The following is a 19015-nucleotide window of genomic DNA, read 5'->3' as shown; positions in this document are numbered from 1 at the left end:
AGTCATGAAACAACTTGTCAATGTGGTTTGGTAAGCACTCTTGCCTCTTTGACTGCGCCACTGAAAAAACTGTGCCCAGAACTGCGCTATGGGATGACCCTTATCAGTTTGAATTCATCTAGGGGTTGTTGTAGGTGCTGAGGCTAATGTTGAGACACCACTGCATTTGTGCATTGAAACTGTATCACATTGCCAAAGTAATCATGAAACAACTTGTCAATGTGGTTTGATAAACGCTCTGACCACCTCGACTGCGTCACTGACAAAACTGTGCACAGAACTGGGCTGTGGACTGACACTGTGACTACCTTGCACTCTCGTGAGTTTGAATTCATCTGTGGTTTGTTGTAGGTGCTGGTTGAGCACAAAACAATCCATTTTCTCCCCATTAATCTAAACATTGGGGTCAGTGGGAAGATGGCGTAGGGTGTCTGCATTAGCATGTTGGCCAAAGTGCCAATTTAGGTTTCATAGTTATAACTACTTGAAAACAATGCCTGCCACTGCACGTGCTGTGCTGTTTTTTCTGGGAACTTGGACCTACACCCGGAAAGTGATATGGTTTGTGGTCATTTAATAGGTGGAATTTAGTGCCATACAAATATACATGAAACTTCTCCACGTCAAAAATTATCATTAATTTGGGAGAATAGTTTATTTCATTCACTGTTAATGTTTCTGAAGCATAGGCAATGGGTCTTTAAGATCCACCTGGTGTTTTATGAGACAGAACCACCCTAATCCCACACTGCGGCATGTCTGTTGCGAGCTTCATCCACAAGCCTGGTGTATGCGGTATCAAGCATTGTGTTCTTTTCACACTCCTTAAATAGTTGAAAAGCCTGTTGACATTCTGCTGACCACACAAATCCAGTGTTGTTTTTGTACAGTGGACTTAGTGGGTGAGCAATTTGCACTGCTTGGGGTACAAACTTAGCAGAGTAGATGATTGTTTTCCAAGAAAAGTCCACAGTTGTTTCTGGTTAGTGGGCACTAGCAAGTTTATCATGTTGGCTTGGTCGTACATTGGCATAATACAGGGTGAGTCACCTAACGTTACCGCTGGATATATTTCGTAAACCACATCAAATACTGACGAACCGATTCCACAGACCGAATGTGAGGAGAGGGGCTAGTGTAATTGTTTAATACAAACCATACAAAAATTCACGGAAGTATGTTTTTTAACACAAACCTACGTTTTTTTAATGGAACCACGTTAGTTTTGTTAGCGCATCTGAACATATAAACAAATACTGACTGGGATGCTATCAATGCCAAACGGTAAGTGATTACACAGGAACATGCTGAATTGCGCGCTTAAGACCTGTAGCTGGTTTGATTGTAGATATGCATCTTTTAAAACAGTTTTTGAATAGTCTTCTCTGGCTAGCTTTGTTGACAAATCCTCTGGCTGTGGTGTAGGTTAGAGGTCAACATATGACTGAGCATTTTTGTTTGCTTTAAAATTGCCACAAATATGTGTAGACATATTGTACTTTTTAGTGATGTCCATTAGATACCAGGGAAATGACACCTAGTTGATGAAGCCGTGTTAGACCGACCTGAAGAACATCTCTGATGGCAAATAGTAGAGGGCAAACTCTTTGTATTGGTTGTGGTTTCACAGCAAAATTTCGTGCGCAACATAACAAAATCACTAAAAATGCAGAGAGAGAACCAAGATTGGTAAGTGATCCTGTTTTGATCACTAATTAGATGCTATAAAGGCATATAAAGTGAAAATGTTAACAGTGTCAATTGAATCTACACGTAAGAATGTATGTGTTCAATTTTCTTATACTTAAATGTAAATGGCAATTCTTCAACTAGAGGTGTCTTTTGGCAGTAAGACATGACCCGCCACTGAGCAGTTTTTAGCAGAGATGAGACAAGGTGCTGATAAATGTCTTTATTGATTAATGACACTGCAGCTAACCAGTTGGAACTCCACTAATTGGCCAGAAATGATGTGAGCCAGTGTTAGCTCCTGCTTTGCTTGCTGGATTGTATGCTCAGCTGACATGACTATGTGGAAAGATGTGTCTTCACTGGACTGTGTTGTTACATGATGCTTGTTGACAACTGCTAGGTGTCAGCATTTGCCCTACGCTCAACAGTGAGTGGAACAGTGCGGGCAGATGTTTTGTGTATAATGTTGCCCACACTCGGGGTGTGACTGTAGCTTTGCTGACGTGCAAGGCACAGACGTAAGCGTCAAGATGGAAGGATGCTTTCGGCCCACCAGTTTTTTATTACACTCGATGCTGAGGGGGAATCATTACAACAGACATACGTAAGTCCCTCATGACGTCGGGGATTTGAATGACCGGGAGTTCTGGTGAGACTTAGGGATGTAAGAAAAAGATGATTAGTGAGAATTATTGCAGTGACTGACCACTTTTAATATCAAAATTTCACTAATGGTGATATACTGAGCCTTGGAAGCAGCCCCAAAAAATTCAGCAGTCTTAAGATCTTTACCAAGACTAGGAGTGGACGTGACCAATGCCATAACTGTCCTATTGGGGAAAAGGTGCACAACCACATCATGAATAAATGATTCTACATAATACTTAACTTTACAACTGTGACAGTTGAAACTGCACTGTTGCGAGAGACCCTTCAAGGCAGCAGTCGATGCTGTATAAAACTATCCATGTTGTTTGTGACACTGATAAACCTTAGCCTACCTGCAACAAAACGTGTCTGATGATCATAGTATTTGATTAACATAGCCCATAGTTAATTATGTTGTTGTCACTGCCACGAGAGTTCCAGGATAGCAGAATGCTGTGCTTGCTGTTGTTGCTGTTGCTATTGCTATTTTAGTTCTGTAGCAGTTGCTGCTGCTGCAGTGAAACCTATTGTTGTCAAAGTTCGAGAACTGATGAGCGATAGTACTGGCACTGAGTGTGATTGTGTCATTAAATGCATAATTGGACAAGTTCTTGAGTCACTTTTGTGTCGAATCTCAGTAGAAAAGTGTAAACTAAATCAGAGTCAGAATCATCATTAGCTATGCACTGATCATATGACAGTAGCGAAAAACACAGTCAAAAAACAAATCAGGGCTGTTGGAGGGGTTGTGATATGATGATAGACTGGAAACAGCAAGGAATAAGCTCCAGTGCAGTCTGCAGACCTGTGTATATCCTTGTTAGTGGTGCTGCCCATATGACGCATTAGTCCTGCCTCTTGTGGCCAGACTGGTAGGTTGCCTGATGGCAACTTCCAGCATTTCTGCATCACTGCTGCCATTGGTACCCAATGTAGGTGGGGTACTAAATAATGTCTGCTGATGGCTCAGGTATACAAACTCTACCTTACGAAAGACAACTCAGATAGTAACTGAGCAAGACTCAAAGTGATTCACAGCTAATCATTTAAGCCTTAATCTCATTAAGGCACACATGATTTCAGACAAACAAAAATTACCTGTTAATGCTAGAAGTATGCAAATTTCTGAGAGGAGAGCGTTCCTGTTCTTATTATTAAATCCATTGTACTCAGTAGAATTCCATGATGTGCTCTGTACTAGTGTAACTGCCTGCTAATGTATTTATACTACTGGCCATTAAAATTCCCACACCACGAAGATGACGTGCTACAGACGCGAAATTTAACCAACAGGAAGAAGATGCTGTGATATGCAAATGATTAGCTTTTCACAGCATTCACACAAGGTTGGCACTGGTGGCGACACCTACAATGTGCTGACATGAGGAAAGTTTCCAACCGATTTCTCAAACACAAACAGCAGTTGAGTAGCATTGCCTGATGAAACATTGTTGTGATGCCTCGTGTAAGGAGGAGAAATGCATGTCATCACGTTTCCGACTTTGAAAAAGGTTGGTTTGTAGCCTATCACGATTGCAGTTTATCATATTTTGACATTGCTGCTCGCGTTGATCAAGATCCAATGATTGTTAGCAGAATATGGAATCTGTGGGTTCAGCAGGGTAATACGGAACACCGTGCTGGATCTCAATGACCTCGTATCACTAGCAGTCGAGATGACAGGCATCTTATCCACATGGCTGTAACGGATTGTGCAGCCACGTCTCGATCCCTGAGTCAACAGATGGGGATGTTTGCAAGACAACAACCATCTGCACGAACAGTTCGACGATGTTTGCAGCAGCATGGACTATCAGCTCGGAGACCATGGCTGCAGTTACCCTTGACGCTGCATCACATACAGGAGCGCCTACGATGGTGTACTCAACGACGAACCTGTGTGCACAAATGGCAAAACGTCATTTTTTCAGATAGATCCAGGTTCTGTTTCCAGCATCATGATAGTCGCATCCGTGTTTGGTGACATCGCGATGAACGCACATTAGAAGCGTGTATTTGTCATTTGTCATTGAAACTTATTCACTTATTTGCACCTAATGTCACAATTGAGCTACAGGTGTTCTGCAGCATTATACTACATTGGCAAGACCACTATGAAACTCTCAGTTGAATGACTACAGATCATTTGAACACATGTCATTATTATATCACCACACAACACCTTTCTGTTGTGGATACAGAGATTTGATTCTAAAAGTAAAGCTGCTCACTTCACAAAATGGAGAAAAAATACTAACCTTGAATACAGAGCTATGAATTACAACTGGAGCCATGCAATTCAACCTCTCACATCTTTATCAATTCAGTTACATGTAAATCAAGTGGAAAGTTCGGTTTCTTGGTACAACCAAATGAGGTGGTGCCCGGAGCAATAACTGCATTCGGCAGCGAAGGTGTGTGCCTTGGATGCCATCTCCATGTAATTTTGTGATGGATGAAACAACTGAGGAAGCACAAAAAGAAAATGGAAGAAGACAGTGGAGGAGGAGGAGGAGGAGGAGGAGGGGGGGGGGAGGAGGAAGAAGAAGAAGAAGAAGAAGAAGAAGAAGAATCAGAATCAGAAGGCACTAAAACAGGAAGGAGGTGGTGATATATGAAAAAAACGAGTAGATTTGAAGTGTATTGTGTTAAGTGACAGTCACATAAGATCTACCTCTTCCAGGTACAAATAATATGTTCCTGTTTTTGACTGTTATGGCTATTAGATGGAACAACACTTGTCATGCCAAGTGTACACCAACAAAGCAAAATGCACAGAGTATTTTGTTTGTTGCAGCTCTTTAATGATTGGTAATGAAACAATAAATATAAAATCACATTGTTAAGCAATGGAAACTACAGAATGGAATAACAACAGTATTATGAAAAGTATACATTGCTACTAACAACATACGAAAGAGGTTGAGTCACAGACGGACACAACATAAAGGCTACTATACCTTTGAGCTTTCAGTGAAAAGACTTTCCAAAGGACTCACCTTCTGCCCCACTCCCAAATGCCATAATGCTGGACTTGTTAAAGACATTCTCTCCTTCTTCTGGTCCTTACAGTGGAAACACTTTTTAGCTACCAACTCTACCAACCAGACTTGACACAAAGCCAATGTTGTGCCCTCCCTACATTTCCTTCTCCATCCAACAGTGATTCACCTTCGCTGCCCCTAAATCACCCCCGATAACATTCCAAATTTCTTAACCGCAAACCTTGCCTCACATCCCCCAAATACCATAACATGTGGTGTGTTTATAATTATGTATTATTTATATTTTAGGACAATTAATCTATAAAAAACACACCACATGTCATAAAGAAAGCATGTAAACCGTCTGAGGATGAATCACAACGATTGGAAACCAGTAACGGTAGCCTTTGAATAAAGGAACTAAAAGTAAATTTGTGGCTGGTTGCTGTCCTAACACCATCAACATTTGTCTTCAAACAACAGCCATGGTCTCCATCATGTCATCATATGACAAAATTGCATACCACAACATGGAGGCCAACCTTACATCTGCAAAAAGAACAGCAATCCACCACGTAAAAACTGATCCCGATCTTATAATTCCACCCTCGAACATAGGTTTTGAACTGCAGGGATTACCTGGCAGCTCTGCCAGCTGTCAGATTTGTCCACCTACAAACACTGCCACAGTGACCCCATTCCAGAAATCCAACAGGATTTCCACTCTCTCCTCATCCCAGAACTTCTCATCTGAATCTCTATATCTCTTCTTATGTCTACCATTCCCTGAATTCCTACTTTCTACATGCATCCGAAAAGCCCCTCAACTCATCCACCAAGGACACCCCACTGTGACTAGTTACGGTGTCCCCATTGAGAGAATGCCTCCCCTCATGGACCCAACGCCTTCAGCCTATTACCCTTAACGCACCTTCCTAAATAAGAGACACTAACCATTTCCATCACTGACTCTCCACAGTTCCTGTTCCTTTACCACACAGCATCCTGTTCATCACTACTGATTCCACCTTTCTCTGCACTAACATTCCCAATGCTCATGATCTTTCCACTGTTGAACACCAACTTTCCCAATGCCCAGCTGATTCCAAACCTACAACCCCCTTCCTGGTCACCATTATTAATTATACCCTCACCCAAAATTGCTTCACATTTGAAGGCATCATCTACAAACAAATCTGTGGTACAGCAATGGGCACCCACATGACACCATGCTATGCCATCCTATCCATGGGCCATCTAGAGGAATCCTCCTTAACCACCACAAATCCCAAACCTCTCACCTAGTTCAAATTCATTGATGATTCTGATCTGGACTGAGGCTGAGGACACCCTATGCACATTCCTACAGAATCTCAACACATTATCCCCCACTTGCTTCACCCATTCCTCCTAAACCCAAGAAGCCACCTTCCTCAATGTTGACCACCACCCGAAAGATGGCTACGTCAATACCTCCATCCATATCAATCCCACCAACCACTAGCAATACTTCCATTTCGACAACTGCTTCCCATTCCACACCTGGCGTCATGGTATGGGGTGTCATTGGTTACACGTCTCTGTCACTTCTTGTTCGCATTGACGGCACTTTGAACAGTGGACGTTACATTTCAGATGTGTTACGACCTGTGGCTCTACCCTTTAGTTGATCCCTGCGAAACCCTACATTTCAGCAGGATAATGCATGACCGCATGTTGCAGGTCCTGTACCTGCCTTTCTGGATACAGAGAATGTTCTACTGCTGCCCTAGTCAGCACATTCTCCAGATCTCTCACCAATTGAAAATGTCTAGTCAATGGTGGCCGAGCAACTGGCTCATCAAAATACGCCAGTCAGTACTCTTGATGAACTGTGGTATCGTGTTGAAGCTGCGTGGGCAGCTGTACCTGTACATGACATCCAAGCTCTGTTTGACTCAATGCCCATGCGTATCAAGGCCATTATTATGGCCCGAGGTGGTTGTTCTGGGTACTGATTTCTCAGGATCTATGCACCCAAATTGCGTGAAAATGTAATCACATGTCAGTTCTAGTATAATATATTTGTCCAATGAATACCTGTTTATCATCTGCATTTCTTCTTGGTGTAGCAATTTTAATGGCCAGTGGTGTATATAAAATTGCATATTAAGAAATTTTAGTGACATAAGGGGCTAGGATACTGATGAAGTCTGTTGCATTATTTATGGCAATGTGACTTTGAACGAGTCAAAATGGAACCAAAGTACAGTTTAACAATTTACAAAGCTCGTCCAAACATTTTCTGACATTAAGAGCATCTCACATTGTGCTGGCCTAAAGACAAGTATGTTGGCTTATTTTGCATATTTTCAATTCTTGCCGCCTTTTGGATTATCATTTGGGCAGTGCACCTAAAACAAATAATAGCCCTAACCCTAATAACAGGGCTATAAATGATGAGTTACACATAGTAAATGTATTTAGTAAAATGTAGTAGGAATTATAGGGAAAAAAATCGAAGAGAAAAATCGCAGCAGTATGTTGGAAAAGTAACTCTCATAAAATTCAATTTTATAAATGTACCACCATCTTCTCTTTCTGAAATTAAGAAACTCGTATTTTCTTCCAAAAATGAAAGATTGCAACTCAGAAATCAAACCACATATATTTATGGATATTTCTTTAATTAGTTTGCAGTCGGAAGTAAATAAACACTGCACTTCATGGTTTGGCCTCTTGTTCCCACAAGCTCAACTGGTTTTAATGGTTTCTCCAATAGAGTAATAAAGATTTGTTCCCATATAATAAGTCCGGTTTTATCTGAAATATGTAATGCATCACTAATTCAAGGCACTTTTCGTGAGAGACTCAAATATACCATCGTTAAACCTATATTTAAGAAAGGTGATAAGAGAGATGTCAATAACTACCAACCCCTTTCACTCCTGACATCATTTTCCAAAATTTTGAGAAGGTGATAGATTATAGAATATCTCACCTTAGCAACAGTAACATCCCGAATAAGTCAGAGTTTTGGTTTCAGAAGATGTTCACTCATCAAATTTTACAACCATTAAATAATAAAATAGTGCCAGTTGATATTTTCTGTGTTCTATCTAAGGCATTTGCCTGTGTGATCATAGTATTCTCCTCGATAAATTGAAGTTTTATGGGATTGATGGTACAGCCAACCAATTAATGCTGTCATAGCTGATGAAAAAAAAGTTAAGTTGTACTTAATAATTCAACCAATGAAATGATTGTATGGCATTGTTAGACAGGAGGCCCCATGCGGGGGAGTTCGGCCTCCGTATTGCAAGTCCTTTTTAGTTGACGCCACATCGGCGACTTATGAATCAATGATGATGAAGGACACACAACACCCAGTCCCCTGCCGGGAATCGAACCCGGCCCCCCCTGTGTGGTGGGTGGTAATGCTACAGCTACACTACGGAGGCAGACATCCAACGAATATAGTCCAGGGACGTAAATCTGACTGGGGAGAAATCGTGTATGGGGTTCCCTAAGGCTCAAGTTAGGTCTATTATTGTTCCTCGTATGTTTAAATTATATTCTGTCTAATATATAACAAGCAGAATTATTTCGTTTTGCAGATAACAATAGTTATGTCAATAATCCAAGCATATGTACAGAAACAGAAGAAATGGTAAACAATATTTTTAAAAGTATGTTTGACTGGTTTTCTGCGAATGGTCTCGCCTTCAATTTTAAAAAGACTCAACACATTCACTTCTGGGCATCTAGACATTTTACACGGTTATAAATGTAACACATGGTGAGAAAATAATAAATAGGGTGGGAACTTCAAAATTCTTAAGTGTCCATATTTATGAGAAGAATTTAAAGTGGAGAAAGCACATTTTGGAAAACTTAGTTCAGCCACATTTGCACTTAGAATCATTGCAAATTTTTGGGAAGAGTCTAATCAGTAAGTTTGTCATATTTTGTATATTTTTATTCAGTAATGTTCTGGGGTAACTCATCTTTAAGAAGGAAAGTTTTTCTTGCTCAAAAAAGGACTATGTGGTGCTCACCAATGATCAACTGGTAGACATCTCTTTAAGGAGTTGTGCATTCGGACTACAACTTCACAGTATATTTATTCCCTCATGGAGTTTGCTGTAAGTAATCCACTACAGTTGGAAAGGAACAGTGATGTACATAATCCCTATACCAGAAGGAAAAATGACATTCATTACTTCACATTAAGGTTGTCTTTAGCACAAAAAGGTGTACACAGTGCTGCAGTTAAAATTTTTGATTACTTACCCTATGATATAAAATGTCTGACAGACAGCAAAGTACAATTTGAAAACAAACAGAAAAAGTTTCTCCTTGACAGCTACTCCTATTCCACAGAAGAATTTTTGGTATTGCAATGTGTAAAAGGTGATGGGGATAATTACTAACTCACATCTGTGTCTTTTATATATTAAAACAAATAGTCTTAAAAATGTTCAGCATGTAGTCATATTTAGATTAATTTGCAATGTGAATGTAAAATGACTTGTTCCACACATTGTGAAAAATGATTCATGGAACATGAAACTAAGTAATTATTTATTCAGCAGAAGTGAGCAGTAAGCCTATCATGATTATTCCTTAATGGTTTTTATTGCCAATGATAAAATTCAGTTCTGGCAGAACTTTGATGTACACAATCACAGTACAAAAGTAGTTTACTTGTAGACTTCGCCTTCTTGTCTGGAATTCAGAGGGGGGTTATGTACTTTTGTGCCAATGTACTCAACAAGCTCACATCTTTCATGAAGTAGGAAATTGGAAATCCCAACCATTTCTGAGGAAAGTTGAAAAATTCCTCATTAACCACACTTCCTATAAATTATTTGAATATCTACAAGATTCAAGTATTGAATAATTTTGTTAGCTTTGTGACAAGTATTACTGTTTGTTGTAAAGCTGCGTGATACAAAGTAATTTGCTGTAAACAGGACTTAGTATTTACTGGTGTAGGTAACTATTTTCTTTGAAAAATACAAGCAAGTAAATATTAAGCTAACAGTAGCAGACAAACAGTTGAGAAGGCAGCAGCTTTTTCAAAATGGCAGCTCTCTTTCTGATGTACTTGATTAAATTTAGCTGGCATAATTGTGGATAGGATTAAGCATTGTAGTGATATTTTATTGTTAATAGTACACAAATTAAGTTTCTGCCAGTTGCTTGTTTTTTGTCGCTGTATACTTCAACTTGTTCTACATACCTAAAGGTTCTCCTTCTTGATGGGATGAATGAAATACAACAAATGAATGAATGGACTCTAGTTTGACATTGAGTTCACCTTATTTCAACCACTGCTGTATTTTTATACAGAAGTCAAGATATTTTGTGTGATTAAATGTGTGTAATGGTTGCAGCTTGTACTACGTAAAAGTGAAGGAAATTTATTCATTCATGCAGGGATCATTTTACAGTGATTACGCTAGATACTCCATACTTGTGGCACCTGTGTGGTGATGTTTGAATCAACTTTTGTAAATGCTATGCTAAGTAATAGTTGGCAATTATGGAAAATAGCTGCTAAGGTAAATGGATGTGGGGATCTGAAAAATCAGTTGCATTACTTGATGTCAGTGAGGGATTAATATTGCAGATCTTGTGGAGTATGTCACCATACGAGATGGTGCAGTGGTTAAAGTGTCAGAGGAGCAGAGTTAAAATCGTCATACATTGATTTAAATCTCTTCCAACAATCCTGAAAGAAAGTACCAATAAAATTTATTAGGAAACGCTGTGACTGATTTCCTTCCACATCCTCGTTAAGTTTGAACTTTTGCTATGTCTTTAATTGATGAATGGTATTTTAGACCATAATATTTCTTTCTGTTTTGGACCCAGACATTGAACATTAATGGCACCAAAACTTGTAATGCCTCAACTACGTGAGATGATAACATAACTGGTCATATCTTTGAGAAACCTTTTTTTACTATTTGTTTAACTTCAGTTTTACTTTGTATTGACAAATGTACAAGTATAGTAGAGAGGAAATCAAAACTTGATTTTTTTCCCCCCTCTTCGGAAATCTCGTTGATGTGTGTTTCTGCAGTTATTATTGTAGATGTGTCAGCTAATTTACTACTATGACATAAAACCATCATTTAATAATAAAGCCATAGTTTATTTATTTGACTGCATTTCTATTTTTCTGGTCTTAAATACTGCATTGCTCTAAAAAAAACTAAAATGTATATGCTGTTAAACCTAATACTGTTTTTTCCTTTTTGTTCCAGAAACAGGGTCAGGATTATATATTTCATTGCATTTATCTCTTTGTTATACAATGAGTATCTCAGTTACACAATGCACAGATATGTTCTCTGGCCAAATCTTACCTGTGAGAAATCTCATGAGTGTGTCAGCATTCTCTTTGTTGCTGATCCACAAATTATTGGTGAACAATTTGAGATGCCATTTCCTATTGGGACCTTAGCTAGGTGGGACTGTGACAGGTAATGCAGAAATGAATTTATTTGTATAGACTTACATATTTGTGTGCATATATTTTCAAGTGCTTATAAAAAAACTGTTATGTATGTACTAGCTGTTGTGGTACAAATATGGATGCCTATATTGGACAGGAATTTACAGATTAAAATTAGACACAAATACAGCACTATGGAAAGGATAGATTGCTACTCACCACATAGAGGAGGTATCAAGCTGCAGACAGCCACAAGGAAACATTTAAGAAAACCAATACTAATCAATTGTAGCTGACAAAACATAAATAAGAGCTGACAGTTATGAGAAATATTGGATGGTAATTGTGTCAAGTCTGAATATTCTGTTAGAGGATATACATTGTAAAATAATATTTGCCTATATTTTATGATTTTGGCAATTTAAAATCTTATTTTCCAGAGGCAGTGCTGCAGAATGTCATTGGTTCTAAGACCCACAGTACTTCAATTGCCCACTTCATGACTTCTTACTTACCAACTTCCATATTTTCACTGCTTCTTTTATTTTCTATATTGCACTGTCTGGCAGTGTCATCCTTGACCTATAGTTCTGGCTGATTTTTCTGCTTAATCTTGAAGTAGATCCAGTTCCTCCTCCTCGCCATGTAAACAATCTTCCAATTCTGAAATCTAGCACTTTTATCATTTCATGTTTTGTAAGTTTATTTACTCTGCTATATGGAAAGTAGCTGTTACTTGTGTTAAGTTACAAATGCTGTAACAATATGCCACTGGAATAGTCTCTACATCCTTTCTATTTTTTTTCCAAAACTAGTAACAGTTTTGTCACTTTCTCTGTTTTGTGTTTTGCCACACTTACAGACATTACAGTTTACAGAGCGTAAACACTAAACGGAACAGAAAACTAATTTTATATCTGTAACTTTAGTGATTTACAAGTTACAGGTATCATGCTCATTACTTTTGGACATGTAATGAAATTGATAAAAGAGAACACAGTCTCAGCATGTGTCACCATATAAGAGATTTCAACAATAGATTTCTGCCAACAGCCTTTTTAATAAGGAAAAAACTCTACAAAGAAAGGCGATGACAGTTCTCTCCACAGTCACCATTAAGATATTTTTATTCACATGAACAGTTTCAGGATCTTGTTATCAATGTTTCAATGACCATTGTATTGTTAAAATTTATATATGAAAGTGCTATAGTGCATTGGAACTACATCAGAGTGGTACTGTGCAGTGGAACATGCTTTTTCTGCGTAATTAATAAAATTCTGTAACTTAAAACAAATTGTATCTCCATCCTTTCATGAAACTTTGTTGGAGATGATCAAAACTGTAAAGGATCCCTAGTATCAAATGAGACATGGTTAAATTAGTAATCCGTCAAGTACTGTTGCCAATTTGTATATTTAGCTTTTCACTTCGCAGTAAAAAAATATATGATATATAAGTTATAGCAGCTGTCATCTTTTTGGTAGTATACACTTCAAAGCACAGTTCTGTGACTGATTCGTCAAGTTCCTACTTAAAGAAATATTTGTCTGTGAAACATTATAGTTAATTTAAATATGAAGAGATGCACGAAAGTTGCATTGAAAGCAATTCAAAGGCTCAAGTGAAGCAAGTAACAAGTGCAAATGCAGGACTGAAAAAGACAAGAGATACTGGGTGTTGAGGAGAGAGGGGGAAGGGAGGGAGGAAGGAAGGAAGGGAGGAAGGGGAATTATATGAGAAATCTGGAAGTATAAATAGAATAAAGAACAGTGAGGAAATTGAAGCTATTGAGTGAAGAAGATGGAATTGTACTCATATGGGTGGGAGAGGGGGGGGGGGAGTAGCATTGAATGAGAACAGGGGCAGTACTAGGAAGGGATGCAGAGACAGATGGAGGGCAAGTACTAATGGAAGCTGAGTACAGTAACATTGTGGGACTCTTGGATCTATAGGAGTTCCACCTGCAAAAAAAGTATGTAGGTAGCTGTTTGGACAAATGGCTTGTTGATTTGTGTTCTAGCCCATTAGCTGTGATCTGATTATTGTGATGTTCATAAATTTCCCATAAACATTTTGCACCATATGCACATCTATGAATCTGTGTGGGCTCAATTCAAGAGCAGAGAATTAAAAATAAGACTTGGGGGAGGGGGAGAACAACTGAACTGTGATATAAAACAAAACAATAACCAAAATAAGGGCAGGCTCTTCAAAAGTGCACATCTGCGAAATCAAAATCTGCTGCTGAATAATATGCAGTATCAACATTGTTGCACCCCATGAATTGTGTCATAGTGGGATTCATCGTAGCATGGTGTCTGCAACGTGAATGAGACATTGCTGATCAAGCCTGCCCCACTGGTGGTGGCCCTGGGGAGGGCTCTTGCAATGACACTTTGCAGGTTCCAATTGGAACCAGGCATGTTTAATTGTGTTCACGTCAGCAGATAGCACAGTTCATTCCATTCATTTGTTTCTTTTCTCCTGGTGGAAGGCATTCACAAGGTAAGTGCAGTGTGTTCGTGCATTATGATTTTCAATTCATCACTAAAACATTGACTTAAGGGGTAGACAGTAGGCTGGAAGATTCTACCTCAGTACTGCACAGCCCTCAAAGTATGACAGACCCATCTCCCAACTGAACCTGTTGATTATGTGTCTGAGATGTCCACTGGTACCTGGCACCACCCACATGCTTCTGTTATGATAATCAGACTAATCCTGCACTCACTGATGACTAAATTCAGCACCATTGATCCAGATTCCATTACAGAAGTTTTCTTACTCAACTTCATTGCACACCACAATGTAGGATTTGTACTGTTGTTTGTGATTTAGGCCTAGAGGATTAATTTATTGTGTGGAGATGACTGCATACTGTCCAACTTCACACAGCTCTCCCAACTGGCTCCAAAAAGCCAGCATACAGTTGAGTTGCATCTTCCTTGGCGTACATACTAGCCATTATTTATAGAAAGTGGTCATCAGCTTGTTATTATTGACTGCAGGTAACCAAGATCTTCAGTGTTCTCCCCATAGTGGTTGAATGTCTGAATGACATGTATGTGGTGTATGCTAATTGTACTGGAAACATAAAGTGCTGACAACCCTTCTTGTTGTGAAGTGAAAATATATTCAGAGTCGAAGCTTAAAATGTCCATCAAGGCATGTTGACTGACGTTGTACACGAGCGGCATTGTATTGTTGGTGATTGGAGACATGGTGCAGTCTACTGAAGTACATTGAAAGCACAGGTTTACTTTTATAATTATTACAAAGGTGTGTCTACATATCAGATCCCTGTGCCTAAAATAATATACAAAGTGGTTTCTGATAAAGATCAGTAATGACACAAGTAATTAGGGTGCTGCAAAAATTTTTTTTGAGCGAGGTATATGACATGCCTGGCTTCACAGATGCCCTGGACTAGTATAGGGCATAGTTGATGGATGCATAGGGTCCAATTCATGCACTTTCATCTTTCTATAAGGCATAAGGATGAGTTCAGTGCAGAATATGGTTCTGTTTTAGTGTTGTAGAATAGTCATGGGAAGTAAGAGAGAGATTATTTTTTACTTGTTAGTAGGTTTGCGGAGAGAGTTAGGAATACAAGAGGATATGATATGGGTGAAAATGGGATTACTATACATGAGAAGTTATTGTTAGTGAACAGTGTGTTTAAAATGGACAAAGGTTGTTATGCACCTCTTCTGAGAGGTGGGTATCAACATCCAAGAAGGCGGGTCATTGAGCAGAAGAATTTACACTGAGGTGACAGAAGTCATGGGATACCTCCTCATATTGTGTTGGACCTCCCTTTGTCTGGTGTAGATCAGCAACTCGAGGCGTAGGCCAAACAAGTCTTTGGAAGCCTGCAGAAACATTGAACCATACTGTCTCCATAGCCATCCATAATTGTGGAAGGGTTGCCAGTGCAGGATTCCATTGTTGTTTTCTACAAATGATCACCAGGTAGCTGAATATAACCATTTCCAGCCAATGATCAGTTCAGTTAGACCAGAGGACCCAGTCCATTCCGTATAAATGCAGCCCACACCATTATGGAGTCACCATCAGCTTGCACAGTGCTTTGTTGACGACTTGGATCCAAGGCTTCGTGTGGTCTGTGCCACATTCAGATCCTACAATCAACTGTTACTGTCTGAAATTGGGACTCATTTGACCAGGCCACGATTTTCCAGTCATCTAGGGTCTAACCGATATGGTCAAGAGCCCAGGAGAGTCGCTGCAGGTGATGTGTGTTAGCAGAGGCACTCGCATCAGTCATCTGCTGCCATAGCCCATTAATGCCAAATTTTGCTACACTGTCATACAGGATGTGTTTGTCGCATGTCATCACACATCGCTTTATACGGATATTTCACACAGTGTTGCTTGTTGTTAACACTAACAACTCTACATAAACTCTGCTGCTTGTGGTCGTTAAATGCATGGTCAGCCTCTGCATTGTCTGTGGTGATAGGTAATGCCTAAAATGTAATGTTCTTGAAACACTCTTGACACTGTGGATCTCAGAATATCGAATTCTCTAACAATTTCCAAAATGGAATGCCCCATGTGTCCAGCTTCATCTGCCATTCCATGTTCAAAGTACATTAATTCCCGTCATGCGGCCATAATCATGTTGGAAGCTTTTTCACATGAACCACCTGAGTCACAGCTGTCACTTGTCCTCACAGTTCTGCCAATGCACTGCCCTTTTATACTTTGTGTATGCGATAATACCACCATCTATATATGTGCATATTGTTTTCCCACAACTTTTATCATCTCAGTATATAGTTTAATAGTTTAAAGGGAAAGTGTTGTCATTTCAGAAAAATGAGAGCAGCACCTCTTGCCCTTGACTTCAGTTGTGATTATGCTACCAGTGAATCTAACCTGAGTGGATCGCTTAGGATTTTATGTGGGTAGGAAAGTTTCATCTTTGGTTTCCATACACAGGTTAGCATAGATGTGTACCATGCAAGTTCCCAAGACTTAGCACAGATTTGTTTAATAATATAGCATTTGAAAGAATAGTACTTGTGCTGGAAGATGTAGTTGCTTACGTTCGTGAAGGAGGACATACCAGGTGCAGAGTTGGCAGTACATTGGAAAACGTCATGATTAGCGACAGGAAGGCCTTGGGAATGGGTGGTATGGGTTATAAGGTGCCAGTATTCATAGTGACAAGCAGATATCCAAACTTTTGTGGAATGGAAACCATGGAAAGATAGTGGAGGAAGTAACTAGAGCTCTTCATGTAGCCAGGTAACCTATGGGTGATGGCCTGAAAGTACTAATCCAGGAGGATGGAGAACTTTATGCTACCACATCCTCCACTGCCTTTTCACAGCTTCTAACCCATTATCTCCTTACACACTTGTGGGCAATCTCCCATACACTATTATTCATTTCTAAATTAATTATGACATTTAACAGAAAACTATTTCCACCAGTTTGATGTTGTAATGAAGTTTCCTCAGTAGAAAGGTGAAGCGATAGTACTAGTTGTGATAGTCATGGTGGTGTGGTAATAGTCATAGTGTTGTTGTTGTGTTGTTGTTGTTGGTGGTAGTGGTGGTAGTAGTGAAACGAAGCTTTGAAAATTACAATGGAAGTGAATAAAAATACTAATTATGAAGATAGCTGGTTCGTCTTGTCATTTAAGTAACTGTTCTGCAATATTAATAACTTGCATAGTGTATTGGACATAGTATGTGTATAACATTAATTTCATTTGTTTATATCCCTCTTGGAGTTAGTTTTCACAAAATTTAGTGTATTTATTGATGCAAGCAAGTGTCCTTCAATGTAGTATTTATAACATCAGTACTTCATAAACTGAAGTAAATCACATTGAATGAATATTTCTGAGCGACGTGTTTCATACTTTTGAGACTTGAGGCCAAGTCTCAAGGCATGACATTTTAATTCATTATGTCTGTCTGCTGGTCCTATTTGCACTAAATTTTGCAGTCAGTATACAGATATGCTGTTGAATATACTTGCAAGATTATATCATTGTCCAAGACTCAGTTCACGAGATGACATCTTTGGCCATAGACCAGTGCCCAAATGTGACTGGCCCATCACTGAAAGTGTTTAACTCTCAGTAACACTTTACAAATTGAGAAATGAGCTCTGTGTTGGGGGACCCCACTGATTTTCTGAATGTTGCTGTACTCGTTAGAATGGTGAAAGACTAATCTGGTACCCACAAAGTGCGGTAGTCATGGCACCGAAGTCCATTCTAACTGTCTATAAACTTTATTCACATCAGCCAATCTCAGTGTGTACTTCTGACAACTTGACAAATGATGTATCATGTCACACATTTTGTGTGTGATAAAAGTTTTTGAAACAGGTCTGCATTTGACCATGTTGATAGCACAAAACTTTTGATATGTCGTAACTTCAAAGAGAGGATCACAAAAAAATTATGTGGGGACAAACAGTTGGGAAACGTAGCAAGTAGGTTAAAGTGTTATTAAAATCCATTGGGATCTCTTCTCTTCTTGATTTGTGTTAATGATGTAAGGTGCAGTTCTCAGAATGCTAAAAAATATTGTATGCGGATGATATATATTTTGTATGCAAAAACAAAGCCTATGACAGTCCAGAGGTACTGTACAACAGAGTTGCAATGAAATAGTGCAGTATGTCAAAGGAAGTCATCTAAATGTAAATGCTACAAAAATTTCAATAATAGTATTTAACCCTCAAAAGTAAAAAAGAAAAACTGGATAACAGTTTTTGGAATCACAATCCAGGACAATCTAAGTCAGTGCATGCATTTATATCTCTTAATGTGTAAACTACGTAAAAACATATTTGCCGTAAACATGATCAGCAAATATTTTAAAGATATACATGTGCTAAACTGCATAGCATTCATTGTTCTCATCGAATCTGAAGTGTAAGATAGAAGCATGGGGAGCAGCAATACAAGCAAGCCTACACACACTACTTATATCTATATTGCAGAAAAACCTGCTAGAATTACTTGTGGAGCAAAACTCAGATAATCATGTCATAACTTGGCTTTCAAAAGCAGGTGTGCTTACCATTAAAAGTGCATATATCTTTAAAGTAATATTGCTTGTGAAAAAAATGAAGCCAAATTTAAACTGTGAACTAAACCAGGTTATTAGGCAAAAATCAAAGTACCTTATTAATAGCCATAGGAAAGCATTATATGAAAAATATGCATTTCACGCTGGACTGAATCCAGCCAGTG

At 38.9% G+C, this 19015-nt stretch overlaps 1 protein-coding gene across 3 annotated transcripts in view; it reads left to right on the top strand.

Annotated features, from left to right (window-relative positions):
* The window catches only part of LOC124781027, a 109941-nt gene that overhangs the window by 12833 nt on the left and 78093 nt on the right, over nt 1-19015 (top strand). For 2 of the 3 annotated variants that reach the window (XM_047253837.1, XM_047253827.1), the window contains exon 2: nt 11579-11797. In XM_047253837.1, coding sequence (XP_047109793.1) covers nt 11649-11797 — 149 coding nt within the window. In that variant the 5' untranslated portion in view covers nt 11579-11648. Of the gene's footprint in view, nt 1-7580; nt 7651-11578; nt 11798-19015 lie in introns of those variants that run through there. The other variant, XM_047253848.1, reaches the window with a different exon arrangement.

This window comes from Schistocerca piceifrons, chromosome 1 (genome assembly GCF_021461385.2).
Source record: "Schistocerca piceifrons isolate TAMUIC-IGC-003096 chromosome 1, iqSchPice1.1, whole genome shotgun sequence".
NCBI classification, from domain to species: Eukaryota; Metazoa; Arthropoda; class Insecta; order Orthoptera; family Acrididae; genus Schistocerca; species Schistocerca piceifrons.
Note: the sequence above shows the minus strand (reverse complement) of the source record. Positions and strands in the feature narration are given on the sequence as shown.